Below are 21226 nucleotides of genomic sequence, written 5' to 3'. Positions count from 1 at the left end.
TACTCCTAGTTCCCGCAAATAAGAGGGCAATCGTGAATGCCAGACTGATTCCCTACACTACACGGATGCTGGGAAGAATTGCAAAATGTTTCTGTGACTGATTCTTCTTTGACCAAAAGTAACTTAAAAGAAATTATCTTAGTATTCCCATTCAAATAAATAAGGTCCCACATTCTTAAAAATCAGTCCCAAAAGACCCATAAAAAAAGGGCAAGGTATAGAATGAATAAATCTTATCTTGCTTCCATTCTCTTCATGTTTTCTTTGGGTCTTGATGTTTCAGAACACGAGAACTCGACGTTACCTGCTGCCAACAGGCAAGGAAGTGCGCTGTGCCCTGTTCAGAGCAGCTGTTAGGTGTTTCCAACAAAGATCAGGAGGATAGGAGGGCTATTTACAGACAACTGTAGCAATGCCAAAGCCCACCAAGTGATAAAAATACAAGTGGCCTTGCACCCTGGTGACCCTTTCCCTAAGAGAACGCAGATCTCCCCTTGAGAGAGGGGAGTTTGAGCAGTGACGTCAGTGGTGAAGCAGCTGGCAAGTCCCTTGGTCTGGAGGTAACCTGACAGCACCCCACCCATCCTCGAAAGCAGGTGTTGGCAAGCTAAGACCTGTGGGCCAAACCGGCCCACTGCCTGCTTTTGTAAACAAAGTGTGATGGGAACACGGCCATGATGATTTGCTTATGGAACATCTATGGCTGTGGGCTTGCTGCAGTGGCTGACTTGAGCACATGGGAGACCACAGAGCCTACAAAGCCTCAAGTCTTTATTATCTTCACAGAAATAATTCACCAAGCTCTGCTAAGCTCAGAGTCTCAACTATTACTGGGAGTGATCATTACTCTCACTCTCTAATTAAAGCTTGTATTTAGGGGTTTTTACCTCCCTTCCAAGTGAGTGGTTCCAGAGTGGTTCCAGTGGTTCCTCTGGAGAGGGGGGAACTCTCTCCTTCCAGTCGGACCCATCACCTTAAGGGAAAAATTACTTGGGATCTTCATGAAATGAAAGCAAATTAATTTCAATGATTTTGCTTTTTGAAGGAATTTAGCCTCATCTGATTTTAAAATTAAGAAAGGAAAAAAAAAGCCCCTTTATTTAATAGAGAAACAGAGAAAGAATAAACCAGAGATACAAATAAAACAGATAATTCTGGGGGGAGGAAAGAGGTAAGTTAAAAATTAAAGATGACAGGCCTAGACATCCCTAGTGGTAGAATTACTACCCATTGACTACAGCCCACTGTCTTATGGGTGGTGGCTTTCGAGATGTCCTTCCCTTTTACCACTGTCCTTTGGAAAATCTACCTGAGAGAGTAACTACTGTCTGCAGATCTTCGACTCTCTTCATCCTTTACCTTTAAGTGGGAACCCTGGGAGTCACTGTCATCCTCCAAGGGGCTGTTTCCAGGAACTTGGTAAAAGGAACCAAATAAGAAACTGGGTATATTTCACTCTTCTCCAATATTATTCAAAACTCTACGGTTGTTGGTTCTGTACTCCATACAGTTATGTGTTTTCCTAATTATGTTGTAATATGCTATATGTATATATATATGTATATATATATGTAATATACATATATATGTAGTATGCTCACAACATATTCAAGTTCTCTGCCACACCATCAGCTGGCTACCACAGCAAATACTGATCTGAACATGGAGGGCCAAGCCATCTACCACTACCTTAAGTCTCTCTGTATTCTCAATATATTTAAATCCACTTCCATTTTTCGCTAAATGTATATACCAGCTATTTCTGGAAATGCTTTGGGTGAACAAAATCATCACGGTAAGAAATTAGGTGAGGCTGGTGGCTTTCATATAAAAAAGACTTCCCATACTGATGGAGAAATACATTTTATGCCTCCGAATTCAATTTGAACATGCTGACTTCTGCACACTTCGGGAGACCGAGCACCGCATGTGCTTTCAGAAACCATTTTCATTTTAATCCTGCTGATCGCCAGCACTCACACACCTGATGGAAGCTTAGAAAAGGCCTGACGATCCGGCCGGTGCGAAATGCAGAGCTCGGCGAGCATTATGTTCTTCCAGCCGTTCGGGAGGAAAAAGCAACCTCCGCTCTGTCTCCCGCCAGCTCCTGCCTCCTGAACCCTGTGCCGCCAGTTCAGCCGTGCGGCTGTGTTTCTGAGACCGCCCCCCAGCTCACGGATGTCCTTTCCAGGTGCTGGAAGATGACAGGAGTGTGCTGTCTGGCTTCATGAGTCATCTAGAAATCGTTTCTGTGCAACAGCTCTTTGGCAGAATGCTAGGGAGCCACACAGCAGAGAGATGCTCATGTTTTCAAATAGCAGCTGACAAGACCAGACCAGTGAGGGGGATGCAGAGCCCTTCTGGACTGTGACAGCCCGGGGAAAACAAAAGGCCGTTTGCCAATCTCACTGTGGGCAAATGGCCTCAAGTCGGTGAGAAAAGAGGGAGGAGGGAAACTCTTAGATTTGCCTTAGATATACCTTGCTGATATAAAATAAGCAAGCTAGGCAACTCACTTAGATGATTATTTCTGGAGGAAATAATCATCACCACTTCATTCATATGCTCAGAGGGTCTTACTGTCATTTCTTAATGAGTTTCAGATGCACACGCTCACTAGCTCAAGTTTAGGAACAAGACCCAGGGTGAGGGGAAGGTCGTGGGGCCCCCAAGGTTTACGGTCTGTGAGCAGTGGTATCGGGACTAGGCTGGGTCACTGGGCAGTGCCTCATATCCTCAGCCTCTTGTTCCCAGGTCTGGCTTCTATGTTTCCAAATGGGTCACATTACAAAGTCAAGATCACCCGTGTGGCCTGATCTCCATCACGGACTTTATTGTGACCCTGCAACGCTCCTGGAAGGGAAAACAACAGGCTTCTCTCTCTGAGTTCAAGCTTTTCACACTCTACGAAGTGGAGAGAATCCATCTTCTTTTCTATAAAACACTATATTGACAGGCCAACACGTAAAACAGCAATCTGAGCCCTAATTCTAGAACTCCTAACTCCAGACCCATGGAGTCCTTAATATAAAAGGCAAAATTTTGTGTGTGGCCATTATGTGCATATTTCTGGGTGAAGAATACATTGTTTTCCTCAGACCTTCCAAAGTCTATGGCCCACACAAGATGTGGACCCATCATTATATAACGTCATGTGAGTCGCAAGCCATGGTTTTTCGTTACAATCCTCTGCTAACACTGTCCATATCCTGCTTCACATGTTGGTCCACAAAAGTCAGTCTTTATGGCTCACATATTTATATGTCTTTCTGTGGTTGAAAAACAAGGGGTCAAGAAGAAAACACTCAGGCCCATTGCTCATCAATAATTCAGGTCTGGCCAAACAGTTCGCTGCAAATCACAAGTTCCAAACAGCAGGGCCACGGGTTCTCGGCGTGTCAGGCATGGTCTCTGCCTCCGCTAGCCTTTGCTGATACTAAATAAGGATCTCATTGCATTCAAACTGAACCCTGAGTCTGCAGCAAGTCTCTCTGCAAGGACTCAAAGGCACTTCCCTTATACTGAATTTCTGTCCGTAGGGCAGATACGGATTGGAGACCCCTTCTTTCACGGGAAGGACGAGGGAACCCAGAATGTTCAATCATCTGCCCGATTTCACCTTGTAAATCACACGAGGAGACCGAGGGAAGAAACCCAGCGCTTCCCTCTTGCTGACAGCCCTGGCCTGCTGGGCAAGATGGGCAACGACTTGGAGCTCCTCGGCTGGAGCTTGTGTCTCCTGGCCTGACTGGGACCAGCACTGCCTGGGAGGCCCAACGAGTCCTCAGGGGTCCAAGCAAGAGAAACGTAAGTTGTGCCAATTGCGGACCCATTGTGGGCATGTGACAGCTTGGTAGATGGGTGACAGATGGGTGTTCCGGGACAGGCAGAGCTGTGCCCACGTTCCCCTCTCTCAGGCACACTAGAATTTACGGCCCTGCCCGTGCAGAGCACAGAGACGAACGGTGTGCCCCAACTGGCTTCTGCTTCCTATACTGACACCCGTACACACACCCCTTCCTTGGTCAGTCTCCAAAGTGCTCATTAAATGCGTGTGTGCCCAGGCCTATTCCGAAGCCCATAACCACGCAGCCTCTCTGACCCTCCCTGGTCAACTGGTTCTAAAGTAAACCGAGAGCCTGTTCTTAGGGGGAATCTACAGTGGCTCCTATCTACACTAGCAAACTGAGTTCATGTCTGATGCCCAAAGTCCCCAACTAATACTTGTCTCACGGGCCTTAGGAATTTGATGCGTACAGCCACACTCTTGATGGAAGAGGGGGTCCTGCGTCTGTGGGCGGCTGGAAAGCCACCCTCTCAGCTGCCTGGGAACATCTTCCCTCTCACTTGTCCTGCACACGAGCATGTGAAATTACCAAAGGCGGGGAGTCAGGGCCAGGAGGGGGTGGTCTTCCTCTAAAATACGTTAAATTTAAGGCAGATAATGAAAGCTTAACACAGCATGATATAAAATAAGCAAGGTAGGCAACTCACTTAGTTTGTTGTGCTCTTCCAAGAGAAAGTTCCACTTCCTGGTCTTGACATCTGCAATGACAGGAAAAAAGCAAGTGTGACATCCTGTACCCTCCTGATGCGTCATTCATTCCCCAGTTCTAGAAATCTCCAGTAAGCTAGGCCACTGTAGCTAGTCCTGGGCCTGGCACTGGGGATACAGAAACGGAGAGTACCTGCCCTCAAGGCTGCCACAGAATTTGGGGAGAAAAGACAAGCAGACAACCCAACAATACTGTGCTGTTAAGGGAGTGACAGAGGGTCCTACGGGGACCTACAGGGATCCGTGACCAGGGATGGCCCGGAAAGTCATAAAATGCCCTCCATTTCCAAGATGGGGGTAATAATAGTAGCTTACACTTATTCAGTGCTTACTTTAAGCTAGGCATGGTGCCAAGAGACTCACAGGTGCCATTCCTCTGCTCCTCATGACCCCAAGAGCTGGGCACCATTATTAGTTTCATTTTACACAGAAACAAGCAGCACATTGTCAGAGAGGACAAACAGCCAACATTCAAATCTCAGTTCTGCCATTTCCTAGCTGTGTGACCTTGGGCAAATTATGTACCTTCTCTGGGCCTCAGTGCCCACACCTCAAAAATCAGGACGTTAGAGCCCTGCCTCAAAATGTTTATGATGGGGGCGCCTGGGTGGCTCAGTGGGTTAAGCCTCTGCCTTCGGTTCAGGTCATGATCTCAGGGTCCTGGGATCAAGCCCCGAATCGGGCTCTCTGCTCAGCAGGGAGCCTGCTTCCTCCTCTCTGTCAGCTTCTCTGCCTGCTTGTGATCTCTCTCTCTGTGTCAAATAAGTAAAATCTTAAAAAAAAAAAAAAATGTTTATGATGGGGCACCTGGGTGGCTTAGTAGGTTAAGATTCTCTCTCTCCCTCTACACCTCCCCTTCAAAAAAATAAATAATTAACACGCTTATGAACATGTATCTGGTAAACAGTGAGCCCTCAAAAGCAAGCTGGCCATTATAAATTATTATTGTTGTTATTAGTAGGAAACCCTCTGCTGATGCGTATCATGTAGCACACACTACATCCGATACTGACCAAGACACGCAAGCATCTCAGTCCCCAGCACCGGCTAAGTTCTTCTAGAATTTTCTTATTGATCTACCTCCTGAGAAAATCATGACAGCTTCCACCAGATAAAGGCCTTCTGGCCCGAAGACATTTAGTCTTCTCTGCATGACCACTGAGAGGACAAGGTGGTGAAGGACCAAGCAGCACAAACACAGCGAGTTGGTGTCAGGGAAAAAAGCAAGGTAGCCGGGATATAATCTGACAGATCAAAGGCACACAGATGACTCCTGACGTGGGAACTGCATGGGAGGCTCCTCCTGACAACAGCCCGATCCTGACCCGGGGCAGAAGAGCAAACGGTAAAGTCTTTAAAGAGTAGCTATGGCCAAAAAAAAAAAAAAAAAAAATCCAGTCACCGTTTCTGCGTATCTGAGTTGGGGGGGACTGGGGGTAGATATTTTAGTCATTCACATTCCCAGCAGAGCAGGCCACATCAGGAGTGTGACTTCAAAGGTCCCACTTGGAGAATGCACACAGGCCATCTGAACTGGCCTGTAAGGGCGACTGACCCCACACTGAAGCCAAAATCCCAAGGGAGCAGGGGAGGCAGAGAACGCTGGCTCTCGTGCCTGTGGCCCATCTCATGACTCAGGCCAGGCCCCGGCCCCTCTCCCTTAAATCCTATCAGCAGGCTGCCCTTGGGAGTTAACACAAATGTAATAGCAGGCATCGCCCTCCTCCTGAAAGAGCCCCAAACCCAGAGAACAGCTCACAGAGCAAGTAATTCTAGAGAGCTGCCCCCCACCCCCGGACACCGCCTGAACACGGGTCTCCGAAACAGGAGGTGTAAAGGGTCTGCTTCCTACTTACCTAAGGAAAAGACTAAAACCACCTCAAGGATGGAAGATCAGCCATACAAGCCACGTGGTTTTGTAGTGACGCAGCCCAAGATGCGGAGACCCAGCAGCTCCAAATCCCAAAACAGCTTCAGATCCTGATTCTGACCGGGCACTTTCTAAAGAGCCACACAAAAAATAAAGCAGAACTGCTCTGCTTGGGCCAGTGGTGTTCAATTCTGGCCACGCAAATGAATTTAGTCAGCATCTCTGGGTGGGCATCAGGCACCAGCGATCGTGCTGGGAGTGGGTCTCGGCAATCTGCTTTAACAAGCCCCCCAGGCAGTTTGAATGCATGCTCAAATCTGACAACCATGGACTCAGTCTACTCAAGGACATTTATTTTTATGGCATATGCCTGTGTTTCAAGCTCTCTTAAGGGACCACAGTCATTTCCAAACATTCAAACAGAGAAATAACCTGCCCAGAGATCACAGACCATCATGTAGCCTAGGAATAAGGCAAGAGCCAATTACTTGCCGTAATTTCTGGACTCCATCTGCTTAAACAGTGCGATCAGGTCTTCGGAGTAGCCGATGTCTGCCTCGAAGCGAACCCGGGAGATGAGCACACATTGCCCTTTGACAAAGGCCAGCGAGGGAGCTAAAGGCAGGCAGGTTTGGGCTACCCCAGAAGTGGAGGGTGACTTCCTGTTGTCCTCGGCCCCTTCCAAAGGCTGCAGGTTGACCGTGGGGAGGCTCTGGGCTGCTTTCACTGCAGAAGAAAAGGAAAGATATGACAAGGTGGCTGACTTCCACACAGGGAGGGAAGAAACACAGTTCGATCAGGAAGGCCTGCAAGTGAGCTTTCGCTGGGGCACCAGGACGTCCATCCAGTCTTTACTGAATGTAATGTCTGCTCCCCAAGTGTTCAAGTTACAAAACCTGCAACTCAGAAATGACAGGAGAAGGAGGGGCCTCACCAAGATGTGCAAACTCGGGGCGCCTGGGTGGCTCAGTGGGTTAAGCCGCTGCCTTCGGCTCAGGTCATGATCTCAGGGTCCTGGGATCGAGTCCCGCATTGGGCTCTCTGCTCAGCAGGGGGTCTGCTTCCCTTCCTCTCTCTCTGCCTGCCTCTCTGCCTACTTGTGATCTCTCTCTGTCAAATAAATAAATAAAATCTTTAAAAAAAAAAAAAAAAAAAAAAGATGTGCAAACTCAATGGGTAATTGATGCTGCTGGGTCAGAGAAGCTACTGAAGCCAACGGCCCAGGAATCAGTCCCCGAACCCGACCCCCAGGTCACCGCTGCTCTTGCTTGGAGAGCCAGGGAAAGAGACACAGAACCATCAGCCCATAAACGCAGTTTTGAGCCTGATTCCATCTGTTATGGATTGCACTGTCAGATTAGCCAATTTGATGAGGTAAAACTAAACTGTCTACACCAACAAAGAAATGGGAATTGAAATGCAAAACTACCGAATGGAGACTTCTGCAAGAAATCTGAGGAGAGCCAGCACTTGAGAAAATACTAAGACCACAAAATGCAAAAAGACCGAGATGTCATGAACTCAGAAGAGAGGGGCAAATGAGCAACAAACACCTGGAAAAATGTTCAGCTTCACAAATAATCAGAGAAATAAAAAGTCATTTTTACTCATCAAATGTGCAAGATTATAAAACAACAACAACAACAACCAGTTCTCTGCATTGCTACCTGGGAATAAAACCTTTGAAGACAATTTGGTAATCTGGAACAAGAGTCCTAAACAGTGATCATAATGATCCCCTTTCCAGGAATCTGCCCAAACTAACAACTGAAAATACAGAGATCTATGGAGAAAGTTACTCCTTGAAACTTTAATCCTGCGCAAACCGGGAGCAAAGATAAGTGAAGCAAAAAGGAAATGATTGAAGCCATTTATGACATATTTATACCATGGAATATTATACAGCCATTAATTTTTTTAGCAAAAAGTTACAAAAATACAAAAACCAATATTAGTTCAACAGTATGAAATCATTTTCTTAGGGCTCAAAGTATCTGATAGGGGATACCTGTATTGCCATTACTTGGAATTAGCCATTAAAATAAAAATGCTTCTGCTGGAACACTAAGTAAAAAATAGCAAGATAAAAATCATATCATGTAGATAAAGTGTGTATATTATAACACACAGAACAAAGGCTGGAAGGAGAAAATCAAATAATAATAGTGGTTAACTGAGTAAGGAAATTATGGGGGAGTAGTTGTTGTTCTTTGCAAGATGATATACTTTCCACACGTTCTACAATGTATGTATAGGAGGGTTAAAAAGGCAAAATCCACAGGTATGCCAAAAGCAAAATGACAGAAAGACTGACAGTCTTTACACATTACACTGATTACACGGATAAAAAGGATAACCTACTAGGAAGGCACACAATAAACCTATCTGAAAATTAAACAAGGACAGAGGGGAGCTACCTTTGTGCTGATCACAGACCAACACAGTGTTATGGAATCCCCATGTTGTACACCTGCAACAAATGTAACACCGTGTGTCAGCTATACTTCAACAGAGGGGAAAAAAGAACAGGGATAAATGCAGAACCCACAACCATCGCACCAGTGTTTAAGGGACATCTCGGTAGACAGCAAGTCAAGTGTGCGAAATGCTGATAAGGACACAAATGAGCTAACTAATTCATAATCAGTAACATTCATCTGAAAGCTATACAGAGAATTTTGTGCCCAATAACCGGTTTTTAAAAAAGATGTAGGGCATTATGAAAAGCAGCCATGCCACAAGGAAAACCAAAATCAACCTGTAAAACCAGAAGTTATCCAAGTCCCCATGCAATGTGAGTACAAGAGTAGAAAGACGATAATACAAACAAAAACCACGGTCGTGGAAATCACTGGTTTAAAATGAGCAAAAATGAGAAACGCAGGTGTTGAAACCTGCAGTCTTAATCGGGAGTACAGGCCCTCCCCCTCCCAGCACCTAACACAGGGATTAAAATAACAGTAAGGGAGTGTCACACACACACACACACACACACACACACACACACACCCGCAAAAGGTCACCAGCAACTAACAAAGCAAGGGACACCACCCAATGCCACACATTTAAAGCAGTGGATGCCACGGAGAGAAACAGGGAATTGTGCAGGGGGCTGCCCCTCCCCTGCCCCCAGAAGCTGTGCTGGTGACTCCAGAGACTCCCACTCAAGGCCCCACACCTGCAAAGAAGTGACCTCCCCGTCCTGCATCTTCACCTCTCCCCTGTCTGAACTGGGTGGGGAAAGAGAGAGGAGTGAAATGGCTGCGGGAGGAGAGGCGGAAAACGGGAGGCCTGAACACGCAGGGCTGACGTGTTGGCAGAGGAAGAGGCTCCAGGCTCCAAGGGCTGAGGGAGACCTTCGTTTAAGAGTCAACAAAATCTGGGAAGACGGAGGGGTGCCCCTCGAGAGCTCCGACAGCTGACCACACTGGGTTAAAGGGGCCCCCTGGCGCCTGCCCGGGCAACCCCTTCTCCCTACCGTGAAGGTGAGCTGACCATGCGGAGGGCTGTGAGGACGCGGCTGTCCACTGAGCAGTCCTGTCAGGGTGGTCATGGCTGGAGCCAGGAGCCCCGTGGGAATGTGTACTCTGAGGTCAGGCTGTCTGGGTCTGTATCCCAGGTGTATGCCTCACTGGCTGTGTGAGACCCCATTTTAGCTACCTACCCTTTCCGGGCCTCCATTTCCCCATCTGTAAAACGGGTGTTGTGAGAGGTAGAAGAGTTAGTGTATACGGCCATGCCTCATTTTACTGCTCTGTGCCGTGTCGCGTGTCGCAGATCTTTACCCGCTGAAGGTCCGTGGCGACCCTGCACGGAGCAGGGCTATTGGCGCCATCTGCCCAAAAGCATTTGCTCTCTTCCTGTCTTTATGTCACATTTTAGTAATTCTTGCGGTCTTTCAAACTCTTGCATTATTATTCCATTTGCTATGGTGATCTGGGATGAGTGACTACAACTTGCCAAAGGCTCAGGTGATGGTTGTAAAATTTGAGCAACCAATTTCTAAATTAAGGTTTGTACACTGTTTTTTCAGACATAATGCTACTGCACACTTCACAGACTACAGTATAATGTAAACGTAACTTTTATATGCACTGGGAAACCAAAAGTCATCTGAGTCACTCTGCTATGCTACCTGCTTTGTTGTGGGGGTCTATAAACAAACCCACCATGTCTCCGAGGTATACCTGTATGAGGGGCTTAGAACAACCCGGCAGAGTGGCTCCAGTAAGTGCTGGCTTTGGTTAATACAGTGACCTTCACCCAGGGAGTTGCCTCAGTAGGCTGGCCGTGAGTGAGAAGGGCACTGGGGTAGTGCCCTAAACGCCATCTAAACCATAAGCTAGACCACATCTGCTGCTCTAGGGGCCGCCCAATACCAGGATTTCCCTGCATGCAGGGCAAGGACGTGCCTACTTACTTAGGGCACCATAGTCGGTCATGCTGAAGTTCCACGTCTTGGTGGCAGGATCTGAAATGAAACAGAAGTACTTAGTTGCCCATAATGGGGTTGATGACTGTCATTCTGAGTTGTACTGAGACATTCAGTAAAAGCTTGTTTAATGAATGAATGAGTGCTCGGTTCGAAAAACAGTCAATGGAGAGCCACTACGGTTGTACAGATTCCCTGTGGGGGACAAAGAGCAAATACAAATAAGGACGGGGCCATTAACTCCATATAGTGCAACTCATCAGGCCCTGGAACCTTATGTCCTCGCCTAAGGGGGCAGAGGACAGAGGTGGGACCAGAATCCAAGTTCTCTGGGACCCAGTGTAGCTAGGCACACCGAACAAAGAGCAGGCCCTCTGGGCTGTTGTAGAGATAGCACAGCCTGGCTCTGCCCTTCCAATAGGAACCAACTCAAGCGGTCTTATTTCACCTTACTGAGCCAGCCCTATTGCCTTGAAAATGGAATTAACATTTACTTATCTCAAAAAACTGTTGTTATGCTTAAGTGCTACAACACAAACAAAGCACCCGGGGGAACTGGCCTCCCAGTAAATATTCATCCCTTCTCCATATGGCCATGCGGCAGCCCCCAAGTTTGGCAGCTGTTGGAAGGAACGTCTATTACAAAAGGAAACATGAGCTAAAACAAAAATTTCAACAACTGGACGGACAGAATGTGCCAATGCACTCTCTTCATATTTATGAGAAACTGTTAGATAAAAAGAGACTCTAAAAATAGAAAAATGAAAAAAAACAAAAACCATGTGAAGAACAAGACGGAAGCTCATTACCGTAACTTCTGCTGGGGAGACGCTTAAAAACTGTGATGAGCTCGGCATTGTACCCGATCTTCACCTGGAAGCGATCGCCGCTTCTTATGCACCTTCCCTCCTGGGAGCTTCCTGCTTTGTGGTGTGAGGCCCCCAATTTCTGTGGGTGCCTTCCTTCTGTCCCAGGTGTCACACTCCCTGAACCACAGTTGGTGTCAGAAATGTTCTGCCCCGAGGTGGAGGGCCTCACTGCCTTGGCCTCTACTCCAGGATCCCTGGGTGGCTGTCCAAAGAAAGAAGCTAGAGTCTTCTGGAAACTCTTGGCTTTGGACAAAGGCTCCTGAGTTGTGTTAGCAACGGGTGTGGATTTGATCTCCTGTGAAGCCAGAGGATGACCTTTACCTAATGGACCACCCAACATTTGTTGGCTGGGGCCCTCTGGAGGACTTTGTGCAGAGGGAGGAGAGATGCCAGTGTGAGTCATTTGACCTGATGGGCTGTGGCTCGGGCAGGCTGTGGGCACATCTTGCCTCTTCCAGATCCCCTTTGCCTGCTCTGGAGTGCTTAGATGAAAACTATGGGAATTAGGAGGTCTTTGGTCACCATCAGATGAACTGCTGAGATTCTGTTGCCTGAAAATGACACCATGGTTCGCTGGCTTAGAAGGATCCCTGGGGAAGTTTGAGAGAGGGCCCTGCTTGGACTGGGGAGAGTTGGTGGCAATGGAGGAGCCAGAGCCTGCGCTCTGATGCTTTTCTGCTAATAGTTTCTCAGCTCTCCGGGCCAGAGCCTTTTGCCGGTTCTCTTCAATTTTTTTCCTCTGTTCCTCTGTAAGAGGCAGGGACATTTTAACAGGGAAATGCTTACGCAGGGACGTCAGTCTTTAATCAGAAACTTGGCAGAAGCTGAGAAAGGAAAAACAATATTGAAATAAACATTAAATATATTTATTTTTCATGCTCCTACCTTGATTTTAAAAAGCTTTCCTCTAGGAAATGCACAATTTGCACAATCAAGGGATATGTGAAAGGTTTCTTTTATAACTGAACACAGACACACACATACCCCCCCACACACACACACAAGGACAGTAAGTAGCATATACTCAAACAAAGACCCTGACAAAAAGCAAACAGCAAGGTGAGATGGAATCCAAAACTAAGCAGGTATTTTAGCTGTAGTATTATTCTCCCCCTCATCCCCCAGCCAATGTGAGTGAGCAGACCCCAAGGAAGTTAGGCAGTGGATGACATCTGAAACCAGAAGCAGTAATGGATTAGACTGACATAGACCGAAACAACCACATACCATGGTGAGACACTTGCTAACAGACTCCTGCCAAGCTGGAAGAAGGAAAGAAACATTAGCTTCATGTAGACTGCACACTAAATTCATCCTTTTAATTCAATCCTGTTATCATTTCTGGCAAACCAAGCGGCAGGTGGCAGGTGCAAGCCACAAGGCAGTGAGCCTTACTGCCTCCCCTTCAAAATGCACCATTGTGAAGCAACCGTGACTTTTTGGAAAAATGAGGAAAAAAAAAAAGTAGTGCATGCTCATTGTAGAAACTCAGATGCTACAAAAAGATGTGCAAAAAAGAGTTAAATTAATCTGTAATCTCACCACCCATCAAGAAGCACTGTTGGTGGTTTATTCTTTTTTTCTATTCATATCCATAGATACATGCCCCATATTTAGGAGATATGAGTATTTATCACAAAAAAGGATCATTATGTACATTATATGTATATTATATGTGTATATATATATAAATGTACATTATATATGTATGTGTATATATATGTGTGTGTATATGTATGTATGTATATACACAAATATATACACATCTATATATACATATATACACATATATATATACATACATATACAATCAGGATACAAAACAATGTGTGTGTATATGTATGTGTATATATATATGTATGTATGTGTATATATATGTGTATATATATATGTGCATTATACACATATATATACACATACATACATATATATATACACATACATATACACACACATTGTTTTGTATCCTGATTTTTTTTTTCAATTAATTTACTCCGGACATTTCTCTATGAACCATACAATCTTTTACAATATTCTAGAACCAAGAAGCTGGACCCCAATTTCTCTGGCTTGGTTCGGACTGAGCCTCCATCCAACCTACTGCCATGTAATGCTTACAATGATGACATGGGGATGACTCCAGCAGCACTGTTGATACCGAGAGGGTTCAAAGCTATTCTTGCTGCTGAAGACTCCCTTTGGGAAGAGCTCCAAAACATATGGGGTGTCCATGGTACCTCTCTGGGGTACCTCCAGAGACCTCTCACTTCCTCCAACCACCCATAAGGAAGGATCTGGGAAAGGCTTTGTTCCCGGGGCACAGCTGAAGCACTTAGGCTCCCTGGGTAACACACTCCTAACTTTCCAACCAGGGCTCCCCTACACCCCCAAACTCCCCAGACCCAAGGCCGGATGCACCGCCTCCAGGAGCCAGGGGAGGTGAGGCCCTGAGGATGAAGAAATCTCACTAGTCGGCCCCAAACCCTAAAGACAGCCCACCACCCAGACTCCCCACCGCCTCCCTTTGCCCGCAGCCCTGCTCCACCGGATTGGGCGCGCGCGCGCGCCTCGGACAGGCGAGGCCATAAGGGAGCGCCACGCCCCACTCCCACCCCCATTATCTCCACTTGGATTCACCCGTCCCCTTGGCCCACTCCCTCTTCCTGGCTGGCATTTGGTCTCGTCCGCCTTCTCACCCATACAGGCGTGGAACTCAATCACGTTGTCGGCCACCCCGACCCCGGGAGCGTCTCCAGACGCCTCCCCAGCCAGGTTACCCTTCCGGGTGCGCGGTTAACGGCAGGTATTCCGGAGCCGCCAGCTCGTCCGCCTTACTGCGGCGCCTGGGCCCGGAGGGGGAGGGGCCCGGTCACCGCAGAACTACGCTTCCCAATGAGCAACGCGGCCGCAATTTCGCTTCGCAAAGTGGGAGTAACGAGCCAGGAGAGCGGGACCGATGCTGCAAGGTCTTCTGGGATCTGTAGTTCCGGGCAAGAGCCTGAAGATGATTAGGCGATACGCAACCACGTGAGCGGGGCGGGGCGGAGCGGGGCTCTAGTGATGCAGCCTGGGAATTGTAGTCTTTGTTTCCACAAAGGTTTGGCCAAACACCACATCTTGAAAGCCTGGAAAGTTGAGGTTTCCAAAGCTGGAGTCTCGGGGTCACAGCTGTCCCAAGGGACATCCCAGGCATTGATTTGGTAGCTCTTAACCCACTGAGCCACCCAGGCGCCCGGTTGATTTGGTAGCTCTTAAAAAAAAAAAAATATCTCCTGGAGCATCAGTTCTAGGTATTGATCACCTCGCCGTTTAAGCCCCACCCGTTGTCCAACTCCTACCTGACCTTCCCGGACGAGGAGCTTTGGCGGCGTCAATCACCATTTGTTTTCGTCGGTTGTTGTGCTGACCGTTTAATGTAAATTTTCTTTTTTAATCCTCACGTTGACCTTATGGAACGTGTGTTCTTAGTATTCCCATTTTATAGGTGGGAAAACTAAGACAACTCTTTGCTAACTTTTTTCAAGGCTCTGCTAGGCTAGCTGTGATTGTGATTCTGAAGTCCCCACTCTTCAGGGGAAATTACTAAACTGACATTGTTAGAGTCAGTTTACCCCATTTCTGAACATCAATACCCCTTTTCTCACAATCAACTCAGTTATTACGTATTGGTGGTAAATATAATATTTCTTTATTGTCAGTATACATGAATGTTGCTATTCAGTTGTCAAACATGGCTCACTTAAAAACAAAAAGGTAGATCTCTGTTTAAGGATTTGGAAAAATGGCCAAGACATAATTTTAAGAAAAACAAAGTACAACAATGTGTATATATTGAGCTATTCAAAAAAAGGAGGTAAGGGGAGCACCTGGGTGGCTCAGTGGGTTAAGCCACTGCCTTCCGCTCAGGTCATGATCTCAGGGTCCTGGGATGGAGTCTGGCATTGGGCTCTCTGCTCAGCGGGGAGCCTGCCCCCCCCACCCCCCCACCCCTGCCTATTTGTGATCTCTGTCTGTCAAATAAATAAATAAAATCTTTAAAAAAAAAAAGGAGGGAAGGAAGGGAGGGAGGAAAGGAGGCTGTTTTAACTATAAAAGCATGTAAACTCATAGAAAAATGTCTGGAAAGGAAACATCAAAACTCACTCTTCTTTTTAACCTATATTTTCCTGAATGATTTGGATTTTCTTATAATACTCATATAGAACTTGTATGACTTTTGAAACACAAAATCATTTTTGGAACATATAAAAAAATTTTTTTTGAACTTATAAAGACCTTGGCCTGTCTTCGCCCACTTGAGTGGCGCTAAGTACTAGAAAGTGGGCCAGTCTCACTCTACCTCTTCTATGGCCACATAAGCATGGCGACTGTGCCTTCATTTTCTCCTCTGCAAAGTTAAGGTAGAAAACACCACCACCTTGCCGAATCTTGTGCTGGGGATCAAAACAAGACAAGAGAAATGCTTAGTGAACCGCAAAATCCCAAAACAGATGCCAGATGGATGTTGCTGTTATTCGAGGTAAATCTTCTTGGTCTTTCATTTCTCTACACCCAGCATGAACTTTCTATTATACAGATGAACAGAAACTAATGAACACTTTTCCCTGCCCTTCCAGTCCCCCAACAGAGTCCATTAATTTGCTAAGAAGGTTGGGTGCTATGCTTTTCACCCATGTCTGCCCCTGTTGATATAACAGTGACTCCACTCTATTATGCTCAGTCTTCTCTCCTGGAAAACGACAGATTGCCCTTTGATACCTACTAAGAGGGCATGTGGACCAGGGGAACTCAGATCCCAGATTTTATGGATCTTATCCCTCAAAGTCCCCAGTTCAGTAGGTCTGGCATTGGGAGTTCCGATTACATTTCTAACTCCTAACTTTCTAAAATCCTAAGAATGGGAAATTAAAATAAGAATTCAGTAAAAAAGGGGCGCCTGCGTGGCTCAGTGGGTTGAAGCCTCTGCCTTCAGCTCAGGTCATGATCCCACGGTCCTCGGGTCGAGTCCCACATCATGCTTTCTGCTCTGTGGGGAGCCTGCTTTCCCCTCTCTCTCTCTGCCTGCCTCTCTGCCTACTTGTGATCTCTGTCTGTCCAATAAATAAATAAAATCTTAAAAAAAAAAAAGAAAAATCAGTAAAAAAAAAGAAAGAAAGAAAAAGAAAAATCATCTTCAGAAAGTGGTATGATCAGGTACCACTTAATATTTACATCTGCTTTGCCAACAGCATTATTTGTTGAGGCCTTACTATAGGCAAGGTTCCCCCTCCCCCATACTTCTAAGGTTTTTAAGCCAACTTAGATTGAAAATTCCCTCCTAGAAGTTTGAAGGCCTGGAGGACAGCACATGAGGACAGGGGACGGAGGGAGAAGAGAGGATAGCTCAGACAGCTGAGCTCTAACTGAACTCACTCTCCTGGGCAGCTGAAGTAGAAAAGTCAAAAAGTGATGCCAGGCCTTCAGGCAAACACTACACAGCTGAAGTTCCCAAACACGGGGCAGCTGGGCAGCGCCAAACTGGAAGCATCGCCTGGTTGCCTTAGAAACACACACACACACACACACAAAAGGACAATGTAATGAGTATTTTGTAAAGTTAAGTTTTTTAAATGATTTATATGAGTACATATAATTACATAATTATACGTAATTTTATAAAATGATTTGAAAGTTTGTGTCAGACTTTTTCATGTTTACCTGGTTTTCTTCAGTAAAGCCATGATGGTTATAAATACTTTTACTTACCAAAATAAAAAGTTGTTTTCCCCTGAAAGAAAATCCTATCATGTTTCGTCTGTGAAATCCAAAAATCTGGCAGACACCATTAAGAGATTCCAAAGATGAGTAAGATCTATTACCATCTCTCCAAAAGTTTACAACATCTGGAGGATAGAAGACAAATAGTTAAAATTGTCAGATTTAGCCAAGGTCCTAAATGTTTGTCTCAAATATTGCATGGGCCTACTTATACTAAAAAAGTATTTGTTGGGGCACCAGGGTGGCTCAGTGGGTTAAAGCCTCTGCCTTTGGCTCGGGTCATGATCCCAGGGTCCTGGGATCGAGCCCTGCATCAGGCTCTCTGCTCAATGGGTAGCCTGCTTCCTCCTCCTCCTCTCTCTCTGCCTCTGTCTGCCTCTCCGCCTACTTGTGATCTCTCTCTCTGTGTCAAATAAATAAATAAAATCTTAAAAAAATTTTTTGGTTGTTTATCTGAAATTGAAATTTGACTGGGTGTCTTGTATTTTATCTGACAACCATACCAGCAGTCCACTCATGTTATCAGTCAGGTTTAGCTGAGCTACAGACAGATACACATTGATACACAGATGATTTACAGCAATATTGATACATCAAATTTTAAAGCTAGAAGGGACTAGAGAGCCTATATAGTTTCCTAGGGGAGGAAATAGAGGTCAGATCAGCATTTGTGTGTTGTAAAAATGCACGAGAGAAGTTAGCTTGCATGTCACAGACCAGGCAGACGCCAGCATAGAAAGGAAACCTCGGTCCCAGTGTGGGGCTCTTTCTAGACACTAATTACACAGCTGTTGCATGCTTGCCCTTGCCTGATAGTATGTGTGGGAACCTACAACAGGTTAAGGTCCCTCTCCCTGGAGCTTACATGCTAGTGACATAGGTGGTGGGCTTCCCACTTCCCTCTGTTTCTGACCCCACCCCCCCCTCAGAGAGCCTGACAGCTCTTTGGGGAGAGACCTTTGACAGCCTCCTCAAGGGCATGTCATCGCTCAAGTTAATTACACCAGATAAGATCCTGGAGCAGATGCAAGACTTTGGTGGATAAGGAGGCTGTTCCCTCCTCCGGTGCTGCCAGTTGGCAAAGGCATTTACATATCCAAAGCACAGAGGAGCAATGTGAAGGTTTATAAGCCAAGAAATTCACCTTCCTTAGCGGTTGTTCCGTTCTGATGGACTTAATTGCTCTGAGTCTGACAGTTCAGTTTTTCTCTCTCGTGGGTCTGCCTTTCCCTAGATCTCCTCTCCCCCAAAACTTGAAATGTATGATGAAGACAGAAACTCCAGGATTATTTCTATGCTGTGCATTCCATATTTTGGTGTGAGTATTCTCCAAGCATCTTAATTTCTCTAACTGTTTGGTCTTGGTGGCTGTGATTACTTCACAAGCTTCTCTCTCAAATCTGGCACATTTTCTGCCTAGGATGGCTTTGTATATCCTTTGCCAAAATCATCCCCCTCAACACCCTCATCCAGTTTTTTTAGACCTGTAAAATCTCACTTTTTCCGCTTCTCCAAAATCCCAAACTCTGCTTTATTTATCCATCCATTCATATATTCATTTAACAACAATTCAAGGACCTACTAGGGGCCACATACAGTGCAAAGGCACTGGGGTTGCAACAGTGAAGAAGAACCTGAATATGTCACCCTTTCTCCATAAAACCTATGCGGACAAGAAAGAAAGAAAGAAAAAAAAAAGGGGGCCTGAAGGACCTAAACAGAGGATTCGAGCAGAGACTAAAGAGTGAACCATTTGGTTAGAAAAGGCCTCCTGGGGATGGGGGGGGGCGGGGGCGGCAGGCATTAACCTTGAGACTGAAGGAGAGGAGGAGCTTTGTAGATACTGGAGCGAGGAGGATTCTGAACCAGAGGCAATGGCCAGTACCAGTCCACCCAGACAAGAGAGCTGGGTACGTTTGCAGAGCTGAATGAAGGCCAGTGTGGCTGCGGACAGTGTGAGAGAAGTGGGCTTGAGAGGCGAGTAGGACAGAGAACTTCAGGGTCCTGCAGGCCACACTGAGAAGTTTGGATTTTGCTGGGGTAACAGTAAGGAGACCCAGAAGGATCCATGCTGCAATGGTGTGATCCAATGTGTGTCTTGAGATGATCGCTCCTGCCTCTGAGTGGAGCGTGCCCTGGAGGAAGGCAAGAGTGCCAACAGGAAGGCCTTTTCAGAAGCCATGGCAGGGGTCCAGGGAAGGGATGATGCTGGCCTGGCTGGATGCTCATTTTGGAAAGCTGCCTGGAGGGAGGCTCCAGCACCGTCTCTCCTCCAGGAGCCTGAATGTCTGAGGCCAGAACACACCCACACTCAGGGCTCCATTGCTCACCTCCCACTGGCAGCAAGAGATATGAAAGTGGCTTAGAAAATCAGAGTACTATATGGAACTCTCTTAGGGACTGCTGTTTTTTTTTCTGAAGCTTCATTGCCAAAGTACAAATTGGAACCTTTCCTTTTTTTCCATGATTATTCATGGAAAATGGGGTCAAAGACAAGCAAAGCAGCTTCTTCAAGGACACCAGTAATACTGAGGTGACAACTGTCTCAGATGCCCTACTTCCTACCCTTCGTTCGCTATGCTCCTCCTTCTTGGATCCTACAACGAAGGGGTCATCCACCAGCCCCTGCTCAGTATTCTACTCTGGGTATAGTCTGACCTCTTCCATCGGAAATTGCTCATGTGATGACACCCCATTTGCTTCTACGGGGAGTGTAAATTGAACATTGGATTGTCATTGGCGTGGCGCACTATCCCTGAAGGCCACAAGGGGGCGAGTAAGAGTCCATGAAAACTGGCCAGCCCTATCATGTTAACCTGTCCCCCTGGGCACACCTGTCCCTCTATCTGGGTCTCTTTTTACATCTTGTGTCTCCTTGTGTATGTTCCTCTCTTCCTAATTCTTTCTTTTTCGTTTTATGTCCCATTTATTTACTTCTTATTCTTCCTGCTCCTCTCACCCCGTGTCCAGTCTGCCCACAGCATGAACCAAAGCTTATTTTCCGTATTTCCGTGTATGTGTTGAATTGCTTCCCGGTTTTCAGTTCTCAGGGAGTATAAGCGAAACACTTCATAGTCCTTTCCCCTAGTCTCCACTCTCATTTGTTTGTTTTACTTCCAGGGTCATATCTATTGCCTCCTCTGCTTCAATAGAAAAGAAAGGGTGACCCACTCCTGACCCAAACAAAACATCATACAAAACGTCATTCGACTGTTGAGGAAGTTCAAGAGTAGGGGGAAATTTAACAGGCCTTGGCGGCTGTATCCTGTCTCCACAGTAACCAAGAGGACATCTAAATAACTACCCGGCGTGCGGCGTGCCTATGGGTTGGGGAGAAAGCCTTCCTTCCCTTATCCCAGTATTTCAGTTCTTTCTGTCAGAAGACTCTCCTGGGCATCCACTCCGAATTCTCTGCAAGTTCAGGTCTGTTCTGCCCACAGGAGAAAGGTAAATGGAAAAGAACTGCTAGCTACCTTATGTTCTGTTGACCCAAGGGGCTTCCTACCCTTTCCTTCCGCGGAGCATACGCGCAACTGCGGGTTCAGGCATCGGGATGGGGAGGGCACAGGGTCCTCTCTGCTGCAAACAGAACCATCTGTATTTGCACTCGATGGGGGCCTGCACAGACTAAATCAGAGAGAACGAGCGGCGCCATTCATCATGAAGGTGAATTATCCTAATTGAGTGGCTAAGAGAATGAGTGCTTTCTACCTGGTGTACTTTAAGGACCTCCTACTCCTAGA

General features: G+C 46.4%; 1 protein-coding gene across 3 annotated transcripts in view; it reads right to left on the bottom strand.

The window, feature by feature from the left end:
• The window catches only part of SMARCAL1 (SWI/SNF related, matrix associated, actin dependent regulator of chromatin, subfamily a like 1), a 60630-nt gene extending 46016 nt beyond the window's left edge, over positions 1 to 14614 (bottom strand). Inside the window, exons 1-6 of one of the 3 annotated variants that reach the window (XM_032354742.1) lie at positions 14364 to 14614; positions 12954 to 12988; positions 11667 to 12550; positions 10846 to 10896; positions 6918 to 7151; positions 4495 to 4545 (exon numbers count right to left, since the gene is read on the bottom strand). In XM_032354742.1, the coding sequence (XP_032210633.1) occupies positions 4495 to 4545; positions 6918 to 7151; positions 10846 to 10896; positions 11667 to 12492 (1162 nt within the window). In that variant the 5' untranslated portion in view covers positions 12493 to 12550; positions 12954 to 12988; positions 14364 to 14614. The remainder of the gene's footprint in view (positions 1 to 4494; positions 4546 to 6917; positions 7152 to 10845; positions 10897 to 11666; positions 12551 to 12953; positions 12989 to 14363) is intronic. The other 2 variants (XM_032354741.1, XM_032354740.1) reach the window with 2 other exon arrangements.
• Positions 14615 to 21226: the final 6612 nt, after the last annotated feature.

Source organism: Mustela erminea, chromosome 8 (genome assembly GCF_009829155.1).
Source record: "Mustela erminea isolate mMusErm1 chromosome 8, mMusErm1.Pri, whole genome shotgun sequence".
Classification (NCBI taxonomy): Eukaryota; Metazoa; Chordata; class Mammalia; order Carnivora; family Mustelidae; genus Mustela; species Mustela erminea.
The sequence above is the reverse complement of the archived record's forward strand: the minus strand, read 5'-3'. Positions and strand labels throughout refer to the sequence as shown.